The following is a 23,232-nucleotide window of genomic DNA, read 5'->3' as shown; positions in this document are numbered from 1 at the left end:
TATATATATATATATATATATATATATATCGGATTCCCTGACACAGTCCAATATTTTATTTGGAGGTGCATGATGATAAAGTTTATTAGTTGAGTTGACATCAGAGAACTTCAGTCTCTCAGGGCACAAGTCCATATACTCAACAAAAATGTGTGCCACTGTTAGTGAGCACTGGCGAGGTATGCACTCTGGTCTAGGTTCATCCTTTAACTATGCACGAGTCGGGTATACGTGTCTTACACTCAACGTCATAATGCAACCTCGTCTATACGATTTCTTCTGTGTGAATGATTCCACTCTCCTATTATGGGTTTTGATGTTCCGAAGCTGTTTTGTGCAGTTTTCATTTTACATATTTTGACATTTATACTGAATATGCCGATTTACGTAATATGTGAAATCAGCATATGGGATCTTTCATTCTGAAAACGAAAGGCTGCAGTGTTATTTTGGCTGTTTTATCCTTTGTTTCAGGACCTTTAATACCAGGGTTATCAGACAGCTAACTGTACATAATACTTTTTTCTAGTCTATATGAGCAAATCATGTTTCTGTAAGATTTTGGATAATAATGATTCTCAGATTAAGGTTCTGCAAGGCTTACAGTGTGGAAAAGGAATCCGAAAACATAGTTTTAATGATGTGTGGATGTTTTGAACTTTTGGCTCGTCAACCTAAAGTGAAAACTCAATAGTATCCCTCCATATCTGATGGGAGAAATCACTCCCATTAACCAAATGTGAAAATTGTACCACTTTGTTCATCGATGTCAAGCGAAATAACGCATGTCTAAAAATATAAAAAGAAATTATACACCAAAAATGGTAAACTCTATGGCAGTTAATTATTATTTGTAGTAGTAGTAGCAGTAGTAGTAGTAGTACTGGTAGTTGCAGTAGTAGTATATGGGTATGATAATTACTGGTGCGTTTCTTTAAACAACTTTTTTCAGCTTTTACGAAACTTATCTAAAATCGGGAAGAAGTGTATCACACGAGACAATTCTAATTCGTGTAAGGCACTATATGTGAAAGGAATACGAATAAAATACACGACAAAAGCTAGAAAAATAAATAAATCCGGGACTCATTTTATTGAAAGTATTAACCTCTATTTTAAAAACATAAATTACAAGAAAATAACATTTGCAAATGACTGAAATAAAAACAAAATTTTCAGACTATACAGTTGTAATTATTTCAACCTGAAGAAGGCATGTGCATTAATAATAAATTCTTTCCAGCATTTTCATTTTAATATAGAAACAACTAAGTTGATATATTAAATATCAATATGATACAGCGTATTTACATGTACAATAGGTTTCAAGAAAATATGTCAAACAATAATCTTTAGATACTGTTTTCTCTGGTATTATAATAAATCAGGAATAATAGTCTTCTCTCAATATCATTTTAGGTCACAAAATGTTCATCTGAATCGTGATCATTTGATTACAAAATCAAATCCTAGATCAGCACTTGAAAAACTTTGTCAATGATGATTAATGCAAAAAACATCCACATGTGACGCCAACGCCAATCAAACCATTCTAGTCTCTCCCCGTACAGAGAGACACACTTGTCTCTTTACCTGCTTGGAAGAGATGTCGAGGCCGGCCCTTAACGAATGAAGCTGTTGACACTCCTAAGGTTGCAACTAAATAAGTCTTGCTTTCTCAGGAACGAAAATTACACATATATCCAAGCGTTAATCTTTTGCCCACCCCACGCCTTCCAATTCATAGTTCTTTATCTTCACAGACAATTCATATATGTTACGCTGTTAAAAGGTCATCCAAGACAGGATTCCACCCTACTGATCCGGGAGTCTGAAAATAAAAGTAGATTAAAAATCAGCTGTGAGTACCTCTTCCCCTAATCAAGTGGTTCTTAACCCATGGGTCGCGACCTGGGTCACCATGCTGTTCTGGGTGGGTCGCCGAGATCAACCCTAATAATTGGAAATGTCCTAAGTGGTTTTTAGCATTCGATGGGTTGTGAGGCTAACACCACAAACCTAATCTTGGTCGATGCACCAAAAGGTTAAGAACCACTGCGTAGCTGAACCCCAATTGAACCAACTTGAAAAAAAGTAAATTCCCTTTGACCAATCTCTTAAATTTTTGTAATTTCTATTTAAGTTTTAAAAAGAGCAAATAATCATCTTGAGTCGATCACAACTTTCCCCGTGCCAGTCAGCGATCTTGATAGAAAGGTCATAGTTTCTATGTACAAATGCCCATTTCGTGTGCTGGTGAAAATGTGTTTATATTCATTAGAGAGACAGAAACAGATACGTAGACAGAGATAAGGAGATGAAAAGGTTTAAATATTATATAATTCATAACGTAGTAGCTTTTGAAGAACAAATTTAGTAAATGCATATATGCAAACATTTTACAGTAGGACATAATAACTATTAATTAGGTGGACCTCTAAAAACACACAACTAAACACACAACTATGCATGTCCGTTGCCATGGGTGCAAGGAAGAACAATATTTTGACAATGTGTAAAACATTCCACAAAGTTTATGCCTTAGATTTCTAAAACAATCTAAAACAATCTCCCCTGACCAAAAGTTTGGCCAACCGATAAAAAATTACAAGAGCAAATTACAAATGTCCTGATGGTGATGTTGATAAATTTCTTAAGGTTTCTATTGTCACTATTCGTTTGTCAGATATATCACAAAACTATCCAGTAAGTTGACAGTAAAAAGAATCCTAAGTGCCCGGATAGCCTAGTACTAAAACACTTTCTTTGCACCTCCTGGAGGTCTTTGGGTCACTGCCCGATTCAGACACAAGCGACAGTGGTCGCACATTCATGGATGTTCTCTCCATATCCGGTTACTCTCTCTCTCTCCCTCTCTCAAAGACACCATTATGTAAGCATGTGAGCAGTTTCAGGAACATTTATTATTATTATTCACACTGTACAATCAACATTTAGTATTATTATTTAGAACACACTGTTCAATCAACGTACCCATGATAATGTTCAAGTTTTCAAGAACGTATTCATTGGAACATAGTGCACAATTGACGATCAATAATGATGTTTAAGTTTTCAAGACAATATTCATTGGGACATAGTGTACAATCGATTTATTAATAATAATGTTCAAGTTTTCAAGATAATATTCATTGGGACATAGTGTACAATCGATTTATTAATAATAATGTTCAAGTTTTCAAGATAATATTCATTGAAACAGTCTACAATCGATGTGTCAATAATGATGTACAAGTTTTCAAGATAATATTCGTCATATTGTACAATCGACATAACGTACCAATGCTAATGTTTCAGTTTCGAGAAAATATTAATCAGACATTAAAAAATTTCCCTGCAAACACTAAACTTTTGAAGATTTGTTTCATTATTTTGCATGTGAATGTGCACTGAACATGAATTGCGCTCATAACTCAATGCTGTTCAATAATAAATCAAAATGTTTAATTGCTGTCTACCAAAACAACGACAAAATATGTCATTCGGAAAACTAAATAATTTATATATGACAGGAAATGATTAATTATTTCCTTGAAAGACTTCATTGGCTCATTCGACAAGTTTATTTCTTTATAAATCGATATAGTGATTTGACAGTTTGTTCTGAAACACATTTGAAAAACTATAATGGATTTTGATTTAATATAGAAAGGGTCAAGACGAGAACTAATTAACATAGATTACACAGATATTTAAGACAGTTTTATACTTATCCCGAAACATGAAAATATTTGCTTATAATGTATGTTTATATATCAAATAATTCTGACGTATATACTGATATTTTTCTTCGCTACACACTTTTAATTTTGCAGCTGTAGTTCCTGACTAAATGTTCAGATTTGTCAACGCAATATTTTTTCTTTGAGAATCTCTACAATTATTTCAAGGTAGAAGCATATAATCTGTATAGTTTCTGACTGTTTGCAACCACACTGGCTAAAGATTTCATGTATTCACTTTGGAGAAATTTTAGAGGTAGAACACAAAAAAACATAGCCAAAATACATGGAGTTCCACGAACTACTCTTGGCATCTCTTTTTAAAAGGGTCAAACAAGCTTAACGTACCCTTGTTGCAGGCCATCTCTAGAAAAAGCGTATTAAACGGAAAACCTGGGATCAACACAAAAGGGGTGAAAATTACTTTAAAATTATATAGATTTCTTGAGAACGATCTTATTTGCGGACATTGTACCTCTGAAATGTAGATATGAGTAATACTGAAAATATAGGGATAAATCATCGTATCTAGTAATCGTTGCTCTGCGGACAAAATTAGAAGGGAAAATCTGATTGCTTTCGACTTGTCATTGAAACGTCTTGCACCCTAATGGCAACCCCTATCAAAATTACTATGATACGGTAAGAGACTGAAAGAAATGAACCTAACTTCGAAGTGTAATACATGTCAATGTCAGTAAATATCAGAGTGATCATCAGGGACCAAAGTATTTCGAAGTGTAATACATGTCAATGTCAGTCCATAGCAGAGTGATCATCAGGGACCAAAGTATTTGGCATTTTCTTCAGTCAATAGCAGAAATAACGTTATAACTGATTCGGATGTCCACTATGCAAAAATAATCACAGTGATAATTATTATCAGGAATCTATATAAATCGGGTTAAGAAAAGGCAAATAAATAATTCATAATTTTTTCACACGAAAATAGAACCTGCCTGGGCAGATGTTACTTTCTGATATTAAAAGCACTTCAAATATCAAGACAATTAAGTCTACAATTACTTTGATTAAAGGTATACAACCAACGTCTATGTAGTTAAAAGTTAAAATGAACCATAACAAACGCACAGACAACTGATTGTGTAAGTTATAAATTAAACTACCATATCTTGTCAAACATTTGTTCAAGATTGTGACATCACACACTGGTGAAAATATTTCACATCAATATGCACAGTGCCAAAGAAATTAATGAAGTTGTCTATTTGAGCTTCAGATATAAAAAAAATAAAAGACAACTTAGGCCCTTAAACGAAGAAGTTTACTCTTGTATTCTGTCCCAATAATATTAAACAAACACTAACACTCTACTCTTTTTAAGAGTGCACTTCACAAATATCTTCAGTCTGATAAAGCCACATCTCAAAGTGATACATGTATACCTAACTTGGATATCCTCACCACCTTCCTATCTTCTAATTATGCATGCGTATCAGATGTATCCATGAATGTATGTGTGTGTACTGTATGATTACATATTAGTGTCAGATGTATCTATGAATGTATGTGTATGTGTGTGTACTGTATGATTACATATTAGTGTCAGATGTATCTATGAATGTATGTGTATGTGTGTGTACTGTATGATTACATATTAGTGTCAGATGTATCTATGAATGTATGTGTATGTGTGTGTACTGTATGATTACATATTAGTGTCAGATGTATCTATGAATGTATGTGTATGTGTGTGTACTGTATGATTACATATTAGTGTCAGGCACTGAATCAAGTATATTTGTACGCATATGTTGGATTTATAGTTTTAATAGCCCATTGATGAGGACTACATGTAAAATTGGTTAGTTCATTGAAAACCAAAAGTATCATTCTCAGAAAATAAAATTATTATTATTATTATTATTATTATTATTATTATTATTATTATTATTATTATTATTATTTCAAATTACATTGATGGAATGAGTCGATATTTTTTATATTTTGTGAGCTTTGACAAGCAACCACTTGAAATTATTCAATGAATTTCATAATTTTGTTTGGATTGAGCACAAAAATAAGACTGTATGTACAGTACATGATGAAAAGTTCTAATTTTATGACACCAGAAGTTTGTATAGTGAAATGACTCTAAACACATTAAGATATTTTGGACATTATGCCTTCACCTTAATCATGTCATGACATTATTTTTGTATTCTTTCTGGGGTGGATTATGATTCTTATAGTTAATTATGCCAGTAATATAATGTTTCATGAAAATGATGTATGTCATGAGAAATAGGTGAAATAAAGAATCATACATTTGTGCCCATTTCATGTAAAATGCATGTTCTCATTATATAAGCTGAACAATTTACTAATCAATTCTGCCAAAGCACAAAATTCATTAATTTATTTCCTAAACATTTCACACAATGAGCAGTCATGTAATGTCCCATACCTAATATATTATCAGAGAATTTGGAAACGTAATACCTTTCAACTCCATATGTACATTTCACTAAAGCAAATCTAAAGAGAAATGCAGCATAATAAATCTCACTGGCTAAATTTAAGTCTGACTTAAAATTTTGGCTGATGAAACTCCTGGATTCTAAACTTAAATTTAAGTCAAAATTAAGTTTGTCCGTGAAAATCAGGCCAGTTATAACCTCAACCTGCTCTACCTAATGTGTCATGGACTTAATCCAAATCTAAAACAAATGAATAAGCATTGTGCATGTTGACAGTCAGGAACCTGTACATGAGATTGCACGAGACACATCTTCTATGGCTATGAAGGCTAGAGAATGACCTATTATAATATTTTTAACCCCAAATTTTTCTTTCTGATCAAAACCTTCCTTATGGTGGCAGGGTATGGTGGGAGCTTTAATAGCCTTTCCACTCAGCAAGAGATCCACTTAATTAGAAAAACATTCACCAGTGTGAGATTATGAATTAAACATGATTGATACATATGATGTACACAAGATGACTATACTGGTTTGTTTTCCAAAAACTTTTGGAACTTGGAATTTTAGTCTTTTTTGAGATTTCAGGCAGAAATGCAATTTTGATGATTTAAAAAAATAATGTGTGCATAATCAAGGAATATTTTATTTTGTTTTAGGAAAAACAAATACATCAACACACTTGTATCCTACTTTATCCCCACATTATTTATGTTAGTGCAGTCTGTGAGAGAATCAAATCAGCAAAATAAATAGCCACAAATAAAAACTGTCCTAGAGAAATTAGATAAACAAGTAGTGTCAGATCTATGAAAGCTAAGTGCTTCAACAGTGTTTGATATCTGGAAATTTCTAAATTTTGGAGCCACTAAAAAATTTGATTCATGGTATTCAACTTAGTTTTGTTTATTTGGTTGGTTGGCTGATTGTTTATTTGGTTGGTTGGCTGATTGTTTATTTGGTTGGTTGGCTGATTGTTTTTGTTTGCATACTGCATCTCTCAACTTTTATTCATACATGATATTGCTAACATAAAACATTTCCACTTGGTTCAACTAAAAAGACCTCAAATAAACTGTTATGAACTCAGAACGAAGCTGCCTGCTTCTGAAATTCAGGTTTTGCATGAAGCCAGAATTGTAACTGATGCAACTGAGACACTATTGTGAGAAACAGGATGGGAAATCCATTGAATCCTGTAGAAGAAAACACAAACTCTTTTACAAAATAATAAATAACTGAGTGCTTCATATCTTTTATGGTTTCTCCAGCCATTGATGAAATTGTGCATTAAAACTTATGTAACAACTTCCAAACAATATATGCTACTACATATATATATTTCAGTTCAATTATCCACCATGTTATCTGAGTGCTCTATACAGTGTACATGCTGTAACTTGACAAAACAACTTCTGCAACAACTTTAAAATACTGAACAACAATAATAATAATGTTCCCTGACACTATTACTGGGGCACAAAGAAACCAGATTTTTCACTCTTTACTTTGGACAAACTGCAGTTCACTTAACCAGAATTTATTCCTATAATAAATGCATAAATAAATTATAGATAAAATAAATGTATTAAAAATAAATGTATAAATAAATGATTAAATGTAACTGATTCACCCTTATGCCACAATGCTTAGGTGATGTGGTCTTTTGGAAAATGTCTTCTGATGTTCCAAACCTTAAGGCCCCTATGTAACTGAACTGAAGTTACTTTCTTTTAAAATAATTAAATGTACCAAAAAACCAAAGCAATTCACTCAATAGCTTTTCTTGAACAAGATATCTGCATCCATGTCCATAGCTGATTTCTTTTTTAATTTAAAAAACTCACTGTTATGCTTGTACAATACAGGTCATCATTGTACCTGAACTGATTAATTCCAAGCAAAAGTAGTATTTCCAATGCATGTCTTTCTATAAATTTTCTTCTTTTTCTCTAGTCTTTTCTCCCTCATTCCCATTTTACACTTCCCTCATGCCATAATGCAAATATTTCACTTAATGAACTGATTGTAAACTTTGTTATCTGAAGTATCAAACTTTCCAGCTATTGTACTATGATATAATTTACTCTGCCACTATATTTATGACTGTATATTTAAAGATGAACTGTATCAACCATTAGCTTCCATTCAAATCCTTAATTTTTCACTTTGTACAGTGTGTTATTTAAAAAAATTAGGCAATAAACATGTTTAAATCCAATTCTGATTTTGCCGATTTGACCCAGGCTAGTGTGGTCATCTTGTATACATGTACTTGTCTAGCACTACCAACACTCTCAAGCTCCGACAGTACTCAATAGCTACCTCTTTACTACTGTATCCTACTAAAACTAATTAGAAGTCCTTCAAGGAAGCTAAAACAAAAGGATGCAAAATGGCTGATATCAAAAAGCAAGTATATAATTAAAAATTAAGTTAAAAGATTAGTTTCCTGTTTTCATGAAATTAAAACTTTTAAAGTGGCTATCAAATTTGTAAAAATAAACTGAATAATTTTCCGACAAATCTTAATTACCTAAGCATCAGCTTCCTAATATGCTCAATTATATTTTACCATTAATTTTTAATTTATGAAGACCGCTAAATTGTTTGCAAATAAAAGTGCAAGGTGAGCATTTTTACTTATTATCTTAATAAGGAAAATAACCACACAATTTACTATATTAAATTTTAAAAAATTATCATACAAGAAAAATATCATCATATTATCATTCTTTAATTTAAAGTTCCACATCAAAGCAACAAATATTTCTTTCATTCTGACTTAAGAATGATTGTTCTTTGGGCAAGAATGGTAATGTAACATTGTTCTTTTTACTGAAGTTCCTTTTACACAAAAAAAGCAATGAATGGTTCTAAGAAATCATTTAATGGTCTTGACAATTTTAGCAATAAGACATATGTTATATACATAAAAAGCTTTAAAATGCTTATATCCATAGAGTTTATTAGAAAGAAACACATGGTACATGTATGTAGTGGCTTAACGTTTAAAATTACTCAACAAATTTAATATTATCACAAAATTTACCAAATTGTAAATTTTATATATATATATATATATATATATATATATATATATATATATATATATATATATATATATATATATACATATATATATATATATATATATATATATATATATATATATATATATATATATATATATATATATATATATATATATATATATATATATATATATGTATGTATGTATGTATGTATGTATGTATGTATGTGTGTGTGTGTGTGTCTGTGTGTGTGTGTGTGTGAATTTGGAAAAATGAAATAAAATACTTAGAGTACTTTTACTTGATTCTAATGTTTGCATGATGTAACAAGATAGTTAAGATGATTTTAAATCTAACATGATTAACCTAATCAAAAAAGATCATTACAGAAAAAAACATCAAAAACAGAAAAAATAAAGTGGTTTTCTTTCTTATGTGTTGAAAGAATATTATTAGTTAACAATGCCTTTCTTACATGTAAAATCAAAATAAAAAACATAAATAAGTTTTGCATATATGAGATAATGTCTGGACAGGCCAAGACTGAGTCTTTTTCTGAGAGTGAATGTTTTTAACTTGCATCAGAAAGAGATGAGAGGGATTACAAATGATGATATAAAAGTATTTCCACAGAACAGAGCCCTCCAAATGTTTTCTATTTTAAATGAAATAATGAGTACATTTATTCATATTGGAGTTTGATGGAAATAAAAATTTAGTTCTGCGCTGAGTATCAAAGTTTTCAAAATAGTTTTGCAATCAGATACAGAGGTTCCAAATAATGATAAAGGTCTTTACATGGAATAGAGTCTTGCAAATTGTCTTCTATCTAAAATGAACTACCATTGGAACATGCCTATAAGCCATGTTTAACTGTAAACTGAACGGACTCAAATCTGCCATCAAATAATGCACCAGCAGATCTGGGTGAGTGCCCATTGTTAGGAATAATCAGTAAAACAAACAAATTAGACCCCGATCTACAGGTACATTATGCTACAGCAGATCAGGATCTTTACTGTTTGCAGTTTGACTTGACTTACAAGCAAGTATAGACAGTAATGACTGCAATTACTTGTATTTTATATAATGTAAATCTTCATCTCTAAGACAGAAAGTGACAAAAATACATTGCATATTAATAATATTGGAAATTTTAGCAATTAAAATGTATTAAATGAGAAATCATATAAAATGAATAGACAAATTCTACATTTGTGTGAAAGTATGATGCAATGTCACAAAACACATTATTAATCAAAGTCAGTTTGTCTTTTTACACCAGCTATAGGATTATCTATGAAAAGCTGAAAGTTTATATTATGAACTAGCTTGTCACTCCAATACTAAAACCAAACCACTATAAAACATGGATCAATTAAAGAACAAGGTGAAAACTAATTATTTATCTTACATGGTGCCATATCTACTCATGTACAATTTCTAGCCATGTGCAAAAGGTGTAGACCAAACTCTGACAATGCAGAATTTGCCCGTAGATCAGGGTCTGTGACATTCATTATATGTATTATAGCAATAAAACACCATAACAGACCCAGATTTGTCTGCACTTTTTATGCAATGACAGATCTGGTTCTATGCTGTTTGCTACTAAAGACAATATATACATGGGTAGATATGGCAATGAATTTAACATGCATAGTCATTCAAGTCAATATGAGATTACAAAAAAGTATGAACTGCAGTACAGTCTAGGCCATGCATCTTGCATTAACATTGCTCTAGGCAAAGACTTATAACCTTTGTCAAATGAGAATAAGATTTTATTGTTAGCATAAATAAACACTTAAAATCTTTGGCCATAAAAGTCTTGCTCCAACTCAAAACCTCAAACTCAAATGTTGCAACTTGCAAATATCACTAAAACTAAACAATCAAGAACAGGAATCAAAATTAAACAGTTTTAATACATGTCCCTCTGCAATTTTGACTGTATTATTAGCAAAGTCTGAGTTTGTGAATTTGTGTAATTTTTCTCTTTTGTTTGGACATAGAGTCCATCCATGTGGCTGTCAATTCAAAACACATCTAAATATTAAATACTTTTGTACTGACACCTTGCAAAATTTGTTAAAATGTTTTACTTCATTTTATTTTGAATGATCTCTTGTTCATCATTTCTTCTTTCAGATCTGAACATATCATGTGCTGCTCCATGTGTCCTTGGTACAGGCAAGTAGCTCTCACATATAGTTTCTGCACAAATGTAAATATTTCTGTAAATCATAAAAATTACACATGTTGTCACCACATTTGACCTTCTGAAAGGATTCTGGCAAATTTCGCTGATGGAAAAGGTAAAGGAAATTTTGGCATTCATGACTCCAGATGGACTTTATCAAGATAATGATGGCATTTGGGATAAAAGGCTCCCTTGTACTTTCAACATTTAATGAACATTATTACATCTGATCTAGACAATTCTCATGATTACATCGATGATGTCCTCATCTACAATGACACCTGGAAAGATCACCTGGACACAATTTGGAAATTCTTTGACAGACTTACTGTTGCAAATTTGACTATTAATTTGTCTAAACGAGAGTTTTGTCATGCTTATTGATTTTTTTATTCTGTAAACAACTAATACAAAGCTAAAATATTCTCTAAGTGTATGGGTTTAATATTAGGATTATTATTAGTAGAAGTAAACATGTTTATTTGGGTCTGGGTCTAGGTTATTGGGATTCCCCTTGTGGACCTGATATAGTCCAGGATCTGAATCATAATTTTAGTAACTGACCTTCGAATTATAACTAACATTTCATCTTGTAAACATTTAGAACCTTCCAGATTGAAATTTTCCATTAGGTAATAGTTTTATCAGAAAATGCTAATTGTGATCTGAAGTCAAGTCAAGGACTATGTAATTTTGTCACTGGAAAAATTATTCATTCATGTTTGAAGATCTAACAGAATTAACTGTATTATCGTTGTGTCCAGTAGTTCATTTGGGCTGTAATTTATTTCTTCAAATTATTCAATTCAGGTGATTTTTCAAAGGAAATACAGAGTGCTTATAAAAAAATAAGACTCTTGGACAAAGACATTTGACGGGATTTATAGTGAAGTTAAATATGGTATTACATTACTGTTTTACAAACAAAATATTGTTGGCACAACACCATGATACAAGCCATCACAAACACATCAACACTTTCAGCATTGGATTTAATTTGAATTTCTACTAAAGTTTATTAGAACTTTAATTATTAATACTTGTGTTTAATTCTAGAATTAATTTGGGATTAAATTCTTAATACTGTAACTTCTTTTTTTACTTTTCATTTTCACTTTGTATTTTAGGGAAATAAATTATTTGTTGAATTTTACAAAGCTTGGTGCTTTTCACTCTTTTATTTTACTTCTTTTAAGAGCATAGACTTGTAACAATGCAACGTTCTGGCTGATTAAGCTTCCTCACAATGAAGCTGTTTTTTCATGGCTGGGATTATCTGTACTTTGTTTTGTTTACATCAATGGTCACCTGATGACAAATGTTATGACTGACCCAAGTTATACAGAGGATTTCATATGGGTAATGATTAATACTGAAGTTATGACATGAGCTGAACATCCAGCTTTTGTGAGCCTTGGCTATCAAATGCTGGACATTAATCAGTGAGTTTCATGAATTTAATATTAATTCACTAACCATGATAGATTCCATTTATTGCATAGTTTTTATTTTAATGGAAATAGTTTAGAGAGAAAAAAGAAATATTTTCTTTCACACTGGCTCAGATGCTGCACCATTCATTTGTTGCATGTAAGAAATAGTCCCAGACACTAACTGAATTAATAATGTGGAGTTCTGTAACCAGTAACATTTAAATGTAATTTTTTTAAACAAATTATAATTTAAAGAGCAACTGTCACTCCAAATCAATAGGACATTTGACACAGACAGGATAGAAATTCCTATGTGATGTCACATGCTGATTTGGTTTAGGTTAGTCAAGCCACCCAAATCAATTCAAATGAGAATGTTTACAACGTTTCCACAAAAGTGTATCAATTAAACTAATAAGCATTCTGTGTGTTAAATATTCAAGTGATGGGATGATTACTGGATGCAGATTTACTGTAATACATGTGTAACCAGATATTTGCATTATTTGCTATGAAATAGTACAGTAGACAGGCAAATTTATTTGAGTCAGAACTGCATCACAAAATAAGAAATTTTACCACATAAATGCTGTAGTTAGATAACATTCTGTCATTTGGGAGACTGGCACATGTCCACATTCATTTCTAAACAAAGGTGAGTTTATTTACTCTTTTAAGTCAACATTTAAACCATGCTTGTCATGTGGTGGGGTCTATATTACAGGTTCCATCCACCAACCCCAGCCCTTTATCCCTTGACCCTGTTTTATTTATAAGACCAAACTGTCTATATTCTGACAGATATAACCTTTTTTCTCTTGAGCAATCAATTCAAAAAATGGCTGTCAAAATGTTAATAGTAATAGTAAAAAAAATAATGTTCCACAAGGTGGTCTATGGAAAATTCCCACAGTTGCAACTAATCAGTAATGAGAATACTGCAAGGATTTCATAGCTTATTTGGACCAATCAGAATCACATAAAAAGTTATGTTAACTTGTTGTCATATCACATATATTAAATTCCACACACAATAAGAAAAGTGTACTGACCATGTCATAATAAACAATGTGTCATCAGGTTGGAAAATCATAAACCTCTCAAGGTTCACATTATACTTTACATAATTAGAATATTTGTATTATTAATGACTCCTAACAAACACCATAGACCCAGCTCAGCTAGCACATTAGGCACAGCCAGATCTGGGCCTGTGCAGTTTGCAGATGGAATGGACTTTCAAGGAAGCATATACAGTACATGCATGTGGGATGGATAGAAGAGCTCTAATGCTATATAGGGGATTTTGTATATATTTCTGTACTAGTGATTAGCCGGGATCATCTCTGCTCTGGCAACTGACTGAATGGATTTATAGCTTATCCCTGAAAGCAACTAATCCACAAGTATATACATTACCTACAAATCATGCACAGACACAGACACATACACATATACCATATGTACTTGCACATAAGTCAAGTCCAGGTGCAAACAATGTAGACCCTGATCTGCCATCACATGATGTACTGGTAGATCAGGGTCTATGTTGTTTGTTCTACAGAATACTCTTAACAAACTGCAGAGACCTAAGCCTGCTGGTGCATTATAAGATGGCAGATCTGGGTCTGTGCAATCTGCAGTTGGACTTGACTTATAAGAGAGTATAGGCGGTACATATATTGATGAATTATCAGAATAATAAACAAATAGATTGAAAAATATATCTTTCTTAATAGCACTGCATATTACTCAATGCATTACAATATTAACCTTCAAAAAGCATTATCTTAGCATTACGTCAGCAATGCAGCATATTTCTGATGAGATCGGCAAGAGATTGCATCATCGCAGAATCCTGTCAATTCTAACAAAGGGAATTCATTCCAAAATTTTGACATGAATTGTGTAGGAGCTACAAGTTGTTTTTCACAATCCCATGAAACAAACACCTAAAAAGATCTAATACTTTAAAAACTACCAGAATAAGTAAAACAGACTTCTTAATTTTATTAGAAGTCTGAAGTAAAAAAAAACTCTATCATAAAATTCATACCAGAATAACCCATGTTTCCTTTTTTTGAGCAAAATTACTATGACATTACACATTTACTTTCTATTGGTATTAAAGTCAGTAGACACCTTACAATTTAATGTTTCCGATTATTTTTTCTTGTCATTTGAATCAAGTGGTTTCCGCTATTTACAGTCTCTGCCTCATACATCTGTGTACAGTAAAACATCAAATATGTAGATGTCACATCTTTGGACTTTTGAGAAGAGTTTCTGCTGATACACTATTAATTCTGTACAAGTTTGTAAATCTGAAAACTATTTGTCTGGAAAAAAATCCATGTTTTTTAAAGAGTTCTGATATAATCAATGTTTAACTGTACAATCACATAACAGTCAACAAACAAATTCAAACTAACATTCGGGATTACATTCTGTTCTTTAAACAAAATTTAGGTTGCTAGAATTCATACCTACCTCATAAAATGGGTTTTGAACCTTAATGAATTTCTGTTATTTCATAGAAAAACATTTGTTCACTTTAATATATAAATTGATGATAGGAAGAGGAATGAAAAAGAAGACTAATACAAGAAAGAATAAGCATAAAGACATAAAAGACGTAAGATTCAAGGATGATTTTTACACAAAAGATATTATTCATAAAAGTACCATTCTTACAGCTTTATTGTACAAGTGATAAATTAATTGAAAATAGAACAAAATTAATTATATGAAATTATGTAAATTAAATATAAAAAACAACAACATTGACTTGAAAAAGTTGAATCATCATGAATTTTAATAGTACTTCAAAAAATGCTTTTGAAGGAAGAAAAACAAAGGGAGCTCATGGGATGCATTTTTGGAAATTAATTGAAAATTTGCAGAATTCTCATGAATCTTTTTATATCCCACAACCTGCGAAACATTTTCTCCCTAGACTGAAAATTGGGTAGTGCATTTAAGGCTTGACAAATATTGATAATCAATCCTGGCACATTATATTTAATTAATTTTGTACTGTCAATATTAATCTGTAATTTTTAAAAGCAGGTGACACAGGGCTTGGCTCCCATGTCCAGCTGGTGAAAACATTTGGTTTATTTGGGTCTTACTCTTTGTCTTACTTAAAAGTTCTCAAATTCAGTTGTCATAGAACTTCTCAAAATCAGTCTTTAACAATCTTGGGAATAAATTTCAACATGCCGTTAGAAGTAAATATTTAGTTCAAAAACAAAAGTGGCAGGATAGAATGATTTTGTTTAGTATCAGTCTCGGTCAAACAGACACCTCATCTGACTGTATGAGATCTCTGCCACAAAAGGATCTGGTTAATAAAGCTTTCATTTTATTACCAGAATAAAGCTGTCCCAAAATTCAGAAAAGTGATTTGGTTGGCAGGTGAGATGAGGTGAAGCAAAGTGTAATGTCAAGATTATGTCATAGTTGGTGTATACACAGACAGTTTAATTGACTGAGACATGCCCAATGCACTGATTTCTGTTTACAAAGTGATTTGGTTGGTGAGTGAGATGAGATCAATAAAACTGTGATGTCAAGATTATGTCATAGTTGGTGTATACACAGTTTAACTGGCTCACTGATACATGCCCCATGCATTAGGTGTGTATGTATGTGTGTGATTTGGACTTTTAATGTAATTTTAACAATTTTTCAGTCATATCAATGTGATTACTGCAGTGTGGCAGTTTATAGTGATGTCTAGCACTGGGGCATCATGCCACAGACATGTAGCACGATGTCCCACCCAGTCACATTATCCTGACACCAGGCCGACCAGTCCATACACTAACCTCTTAATGCTGAGTACCTAGCAAGGCAGATGTTAGTACCATTTTTTCAAGTCTTTGGTATGACTTGGCCAGTGTTCAAACCCGTGACCTTCCACATCCAAGGCACCCATGCATTGGTGTCTATTTTCAAAGTGATTTTGGTTGGCAAGTCAGATGAGGTGAAGTACTGGTACATGTTTACAAAATGATCATGTATGATATCATTTTAAGTTTGCAACATAATTTTTACTTGAATGTTTGCAGAATGTAATCTAGATAAAATCTTATATAAGATGTCATCAGAGTTCACTTGAACAAGGTTTGATTTAATCACCTTCTATCAGAATCAGGGATCATTGAAGCATTGTACCAGAACTTATAATGGCAGAGACTGAGTTGAACCAGACTAGTTTACTACGAACGTTAAGGCCTAAATGGATAAAACTAAACCAATCACCTACTCAGTTGAGTCAGAGACAATTTTTGATTGGCTGAATGTGGGTGACTATGTAATATTAATAAAAATTTGGATTGTAACTTGCAGCGATTTTGAAATCTCATGAAATAAGCAAGCTGGAGTCTCCTATTAATGCATATACAGGTATTTTTCTCAAATACAGGTATTTCTAAAATAAATTATTGCTGCATATAACTGATTCAGTTACATCTTTTCTATGCTATCAAACTGAGTAAGGAAAATTTGTCTACAGGTTTTGTATCTAAATATAGCTCTACAATTCAAATTATGATGCCAAGGTTGTTTAATCACAATGATTAAGGTCTTCTTGTTCATGTAAGGTGGCTGTAAACTATAAACAGTTGTCTGTCTACCCCTGCCCTTTCTTCCTGTGTCATATAAGATATACTAATTTACAAAATTGAGAGGTAGCTCTCTGTAAGACAAGGTGTATTTCAGGTTCCAAAGTATAAAAACAGTTTAAGTGCAAAAAGTGAAAGTAAACATCACATTTACAAAACCATACGTTAACTCTTTAAATACTGCTAAAATTTCATATAGGCGTAGATATACCAGATATAAGACAACACTGAAATTTGCAAAATTTTGTCAATTTTCACTTAAGAATTTTTTAAATAATTCTTAAAATTGCAACCCCAGTACAAATGTATGCTCCAAGTTGTCTGTGACTATAGGGGCTGGTCACAGAAGGTATAATCGAAGCATTTATTCACAGTTAGAAAGGCTTTATCAAATAATAACCCCTGGAAACTAAGGCACTAAAGGGGAATGTTTCGTAAGAAAAATTTAGACCAAAGTATTTAATTGCATTTACTTACATAAAGTGGTCTTTCCTTCCGCGTGGCTGCCATTTTCATGTTTTCTATTGTAGGTATATCATCCCTTAAATGAGACCATCTTTCCTGCATTCTCACCTTTCGTAAAGCTTGCAAGGTAAATCTAAAGAAATACATTACATTAACTGTTACATAATCATGTAAGACTATATCCCACCAGTTATTCCCCTTTAATATTTGTGCTATCAAATAACATCATGAATATGCCATTAAATAAATCCATTTCATGTTGTTTCTCAACTAAAACATGTTTAAAAACACATTGTAATATCAAAAAGGGCAAAAACATAAAGTCTGTGGTATTCTGATGTACTTCATAGTCATTTCACGAGACTGGTTGCCAGTTTAAATAAAACAGTGATTATATTCATGAGATAAATATAATTTCCTTGCTGTGCTCAGTATACAAAAATTTCATGAAACTGATTAGATAATATCAATCAATTAGATTTAAGATGAAACAAGATGGTATAGCACCCTGGACAAGCCTTGTGTGATGTGAATACCAAAGACAAAAAGTGAATGTGCATCATTATGAAATACTTTACCTCTCTTGCAGCAAAGCATCCACCCTCTGATTGATGGTTGTATGTGCTTTGAAGGATAAATTGTGCCTTTTCTTCTTCATGTAGTTATCCAAAGATGGGAATGAGCGAAAGTGATAGACAAATATGGAACCAGTCTGTAGTCCACTATCATTTTCTCCTTCTTCGTTGTTTTCCTTCAGGGTACCTGCAGAACTTCAACATATTAAATTGATGACAACCATTGCTGTATCTTTTATTTATATGACATTCTACCTCATTATAATACTTCACATGGAAACCATATAAACTGTTCAAAGATCACATAACTGTCCCTCGTTATAAGTGGGGTTACCTTATACTGAGGAATTTTGCAAACATAACATGTTACAACTCTATGATTTTAAACTGAGTAACAGAAAGAAGCAAAACTTACACATTTTGTAAAATATGACAAAGAATTTACTTCCCAAGAATACAAAGTGAAAATTTAAATTCAACTTTCAGTATCATGAATTAAATGTCAAATATCCTAAATGTTCTATCTCAACTCCAAAAGTATAGTGTTCTGAATGATTTTCAATACTGAATGTGCTGATATATGAACAGTCTTGAATAGATTGATGTACACAAAGTCTTGATGTGTCACAATGATATACTCCTGAATGTCTTGGAATGAAATCACAATAATCCCAAAAAGTATTTTAGTCCAAAAGTAAATGAGCACTTTGTAATTCCAATGAGTGATTGAAAAATGATTCGTCTAAAATTATGTTTGAGTACAGCTTTTTTTGTTGTTGTTCTAGGGTTTAACGCCATTTTTCAGTACAAGAAAGGCTATACATGGCGGCCAGTATAACTGGTGGAGGAAGAACCCGGAAAACCCAGGGAAGAACCACCAACCCATGAGAAGCTACTGGCAGGCTTTCCCACATACCCACGCTAGCCGAGCCTTGGACTCAAACCCACACCACTCGGCCACTTGGGGCCTTTGAGTACAGCTAAATATAATTCTACAGACTGAACTACAAAAGGAATGAATAATTTTGTTTACCTCATACTTATATGAAAAGCTAAGACACAATAAAATGACCAGGATGTGGGTCAAAAGTTTACTTCTAGAACATTCCAAGTTTGTAAATAAGGCTACACCTTGAACTCAAATATCACTAAACAACTTATTTATAACTTGTAAAAACATGACAAAAAACATAAGAATAGTCAGGTAGGTCAAACATCTACCCTCAATTATGTAAAAAGGTCAAGCAGTAAATACATATTAAACAAATATAGCAAATGGGATATGCTGTACATAAACCAAAAAAAATATGTTATGATATATACTCATTTTTAAGTCACGTTTAAATGCAAACAACCTAGACCTGATCTGCTATCAAATAATGTGCTTTCATTTCTGTGTATAATGATTACTCCTAACAAACTGCCTAAATCCTGATCCATTGATACATTATTGCATCTGGGCAGTTTGTAATTGGACATGACTTATAAATGGGTATATATGGTATTTAAAGATGTGGAAACCATATTGTAATAAGTCCTCATCAGCCAAGAACTAAAATCAAACAAAATTAAGCAGCAATGATGGAACAATATAGTAAAGCCTGTTTTGAAAGACTACTGGTATGAAAGAATACCTTTCTTGAAAGACTACTGGTATGAAAGAATACTTGTCTTGATAGACTACTGGTATGAATAATACTTGTTTTGAGATACTCTTGTTATGAGAGACCACCTATCTTGAAAGACCAGATATTCAGTGCATAGATTTATTTTTATTATTATCATTTCAAGACCTGTCTTGAATAACAACCTGTCTTGCAAGACTCTGATTCTTTTAGAAGAAATGGTGTTGTTTCTGATGTAATAAGCCATATTAGTGCATAGAATCCATGTCCACATTCATGTTATACAAAAACCTGTCTTGAGAGACCATGATTCTTTAAGCAAATGGACTGGTCTTTCAAGACAAGTTCTGCTGTTTTAAGCCACATTAGTGCATGTGATGCAAATCCACACATGTTATACAAGAACCTGTCTTAAGAGATCATGATTCTTTTAGAAGATGGATTGTCTTTCAAAACAGGTTCTGCTGTATTAAGCCTTGTTAGTGCATGGGATCTAAGTCCACACACATTATAAGAACCTGTCTTGAGAGCCCATGACTCTTTCAGCAAAAGGAGTGGTCTTGCAAGACAGGTTATGCTGTATTAAGCCATTAGTGCATGGGATCCTTGTCCACGTATGTTATATAAGAACCTATCTTGAGCGACCATGATTCTTTCAGCAGAAGGGGTGATCTTTTAAGACAGGTTTTGCTGTATTAAGTCACATTAGCACATTGGATCCATGTCCACATCCATGTTATATAAGAGGCAGGATTATACTGAAAAGTTTCATAGTAAGTGATGATTTTATTAACCTTCCAAAAGCATTCTTCCTTTCTCTACAAAATGAAGTTTAAGTCTAACTAAATTGAATCATCCCAAACTTGCAATAACATAGATAACAGCACAGACCGCAATTTCCTTGATCATTATCAGTTCATGATTTTCTTCAATCATTTTTTATAAAGGGACTTACTCTTAACACTACTTATAAAACCTATCAATACATTGCAATTTTTTCTATTTCAATGTAACTGTTAACCTTAAAACAAGCACAAATTAGCTGTCGTTGGACATAGATCCTGAATGACCTCTGACAAAGAGCTTAATTCACATCTGGCAAGGAGTTTAACTGACCTCTGATAATTTCAGTTCTAATAACTAACCTTTGACATAAAGCATCTGACCCAGTCCACCAATGGCATAGACTGGTTCCCATGGTGTTGTTAGTTCATGAGTTTCTGGGACCTTGATCTCAAAAAGGATAATTCCCTTTAGAATGTCTCGGATCTGTACTATGCCTTTGTTCACAACAGTTAGTATCTGAAACAAACAATTAAAACAAACCTATTGATTCTCTGCTATCATGGATTAATAAGCCTTTCATTGGTTGAATCATATTTTGTGGTGTTTTGTATTTCTCAATGAAGAGCTTAAAATTTCTTCAAATTTTGATGAAATTCTCACATCTTTGAAAACATTTTATGACTAGTTTAAAATTTATGAACTTTCTTTTAATCAACAGTATGTGCCAAATATTTAGTCCATTAATCCATAGCACTTGTGAAATATTTAGCACATTAATTGATAGTACCTGCCAAATAATTAGTGCATTAATATGTAGTTCCATCCAAATATTTAGTCCAATAATCCATAGTACCTGTGAAATATTTATCACATTAATTCATAATACTTGCCAGATATTCAGTGCATTAATCCATAAAATATTAAGTGCATTAATCCAAAATACCTGCCAATACTGAGTACATTAATCCACAAAACCTTAATGCATTAATTCATAGTATATAAAAAATATTTTAGCACATTAATCCATAGTTCCTGCCAAATATTTTGTCCATTAATTCATCACAAAAATACAGCCAAATATATATTTAAGGGAAAAAATATTGATGTTTGGTGTAATAAGGGGCTACACTAATAGGTTTTACTGTACTGACTTACCAAGTCAGGCAGGCCAACAACAGGCTCCATAACTGTGACATAATCTGAGTCATTTTCCACACTGTAATAAAAATATATGCAAAAACTTTATCGTACATTAAACAAATGCCAATCAATATTTATTTAAAATCATTATTAGAATGTGTAAAAAAATATTTTTTTAAAAATTGCTGAGGATATATCTTTTCCTACATTAATATTGTATATATCTCATTGTGTGGTCCCAAAAATTTATATTTTAATGAGCAGCAAAGCCACTAAATAAAAATATAGTTTTTTGTACCATAAGATGAATTATATCTGGTATTAACATAGGAAAAGAAAATTTTCTTTTTATTATATACCAAAATTGCTCCAGAAGCAAAGTTTACAAGATTAAAGTCACTCTTCAACAAAACACCCTCTTCCCACCCCACCCCCCTTTACATAAATTCACATCATTCATAGACTGATCACAAACATATGCACGAGTTAAGAAAGAGGCAGAATTTGGTAATCTGTTGCAGTAAATTAGATTTTTACCATTTTGTAAATTATTTGACTCTATCTGAAAACAATGCAATAGGAAACAACTTCAGAGAGACGTGAACGGAACCGGTTAAATTTCTTTATCAAAGTTTAATTTCCATGTCTGAAATGTAAGGCAGTTAAAATATATTTGTTCTAGCTCAAAATGTACTCATTTTTGTTGTTGCAGGTACAAATTTTGTAGACACAAACAGTATATTGTTGTTTGGCATGATGGGAAATATTATACTTTCTTATGTGAAAATATAATGATACAACAAACAATACGAAAATTATTTTGCCATTAAGTCTTTATATCACACACTTAAGTATATAATAAATCACTCTATACATTCCTCTAATGAGAACTGTTGATTATAATAATTACTAACTAAATATTTATTATCATAGGTATTCTAGAAAGAAACTTAAATCTTATATTCATCCAGTATGCTATATTTAGTATGAAATTAAAAACAGGAATATATTTTGGTGTATAGATTACCAAAATTACATATCTGGACAAATCTCACTTTTGGATATTTCACTTTGGATGAGAATTAAATTTTAGACTATCCTTAGTCAACTGCACATCGTGTTTTTTTTCTTTTGATACATGTTTATTTTTATATAACC

The 23,232-nt window shown here is 32.0% G+C and overlaps 1 protein-coding gene across 7 annotated transcripts in view; it reads right to left on the bottom strand.

The window, feature by feature from the left end:
• Positions 1 to 1,072: 1,072 nt before the first annotated feature.
• LOC149801492 (WD repeat-containing protein 93-like) overlaps positions 1,073 to 23,232 on the bottom strand; it is a 74,234-nt gene continuing 52,074 nt past the window's right edge. For 5 of the 7 annotated variants that reach the window (XM_089955659.1, XM_089955658.1, XM_089955663.1 and 2 more), the window contains 6 exons: positions 22,090 to 22,150; positions 21,294 to 21,450; positions 18,527 to 18,710; positions 17,961 to 18,081; positions 15,346 to 15,378; positions 1,073 to 1,831 (listed from right to left, as the gene is read on the bottom strand). In XM_089955659.1, coding sequence (XP_089811785.1) covers positions 1,778 to 1,831; positions 15,346 to 15,378; positions 17,961 to 18,081; positions 18,527 to 18,710; positions 21,294 to 21,450; positions 22,090 to 22,150 — 610 coding nt within the window. In that variant the 3' untranslated portion in view covers positions 1,073 to 1,777. Of the gene's footprint in view, positions 1,832 to 8,509; positions 8,560 to 15,345; positions 15,379 to 17,960; positions 18,082 to 18,526; positions 18,711 to 21,293; positions 21,451 to 22,089; positions 22,151 to 23,232 lie in introns of all 7 variants that reach the window. The other 2 variants (XM_089955662.1, XM_089955660.1) reach the window with 2 other exon arrangements.

Source organism: Sinohyriopsis cumingii, chromosome 4 (genome assembly GCF_028554795.1).
Source record: "Sinohyriopsis cumingii isolate HCF-2022 chromosome 4, ASM2855479v2, whole genome shotgun sequence".
Taxonomy (NCBI): domain Eukaryota; kingdom Metazoa; phylum Mollusca; class Bivalvia; order Unionida; family Unionidae; genus Sinohyriopsis; species Sinohyriopsis cumingii.
Note: the sequence above shows the minus strand (reverse complement) of the source record. Positions and strands in the feature narration are given on the sequence as shown.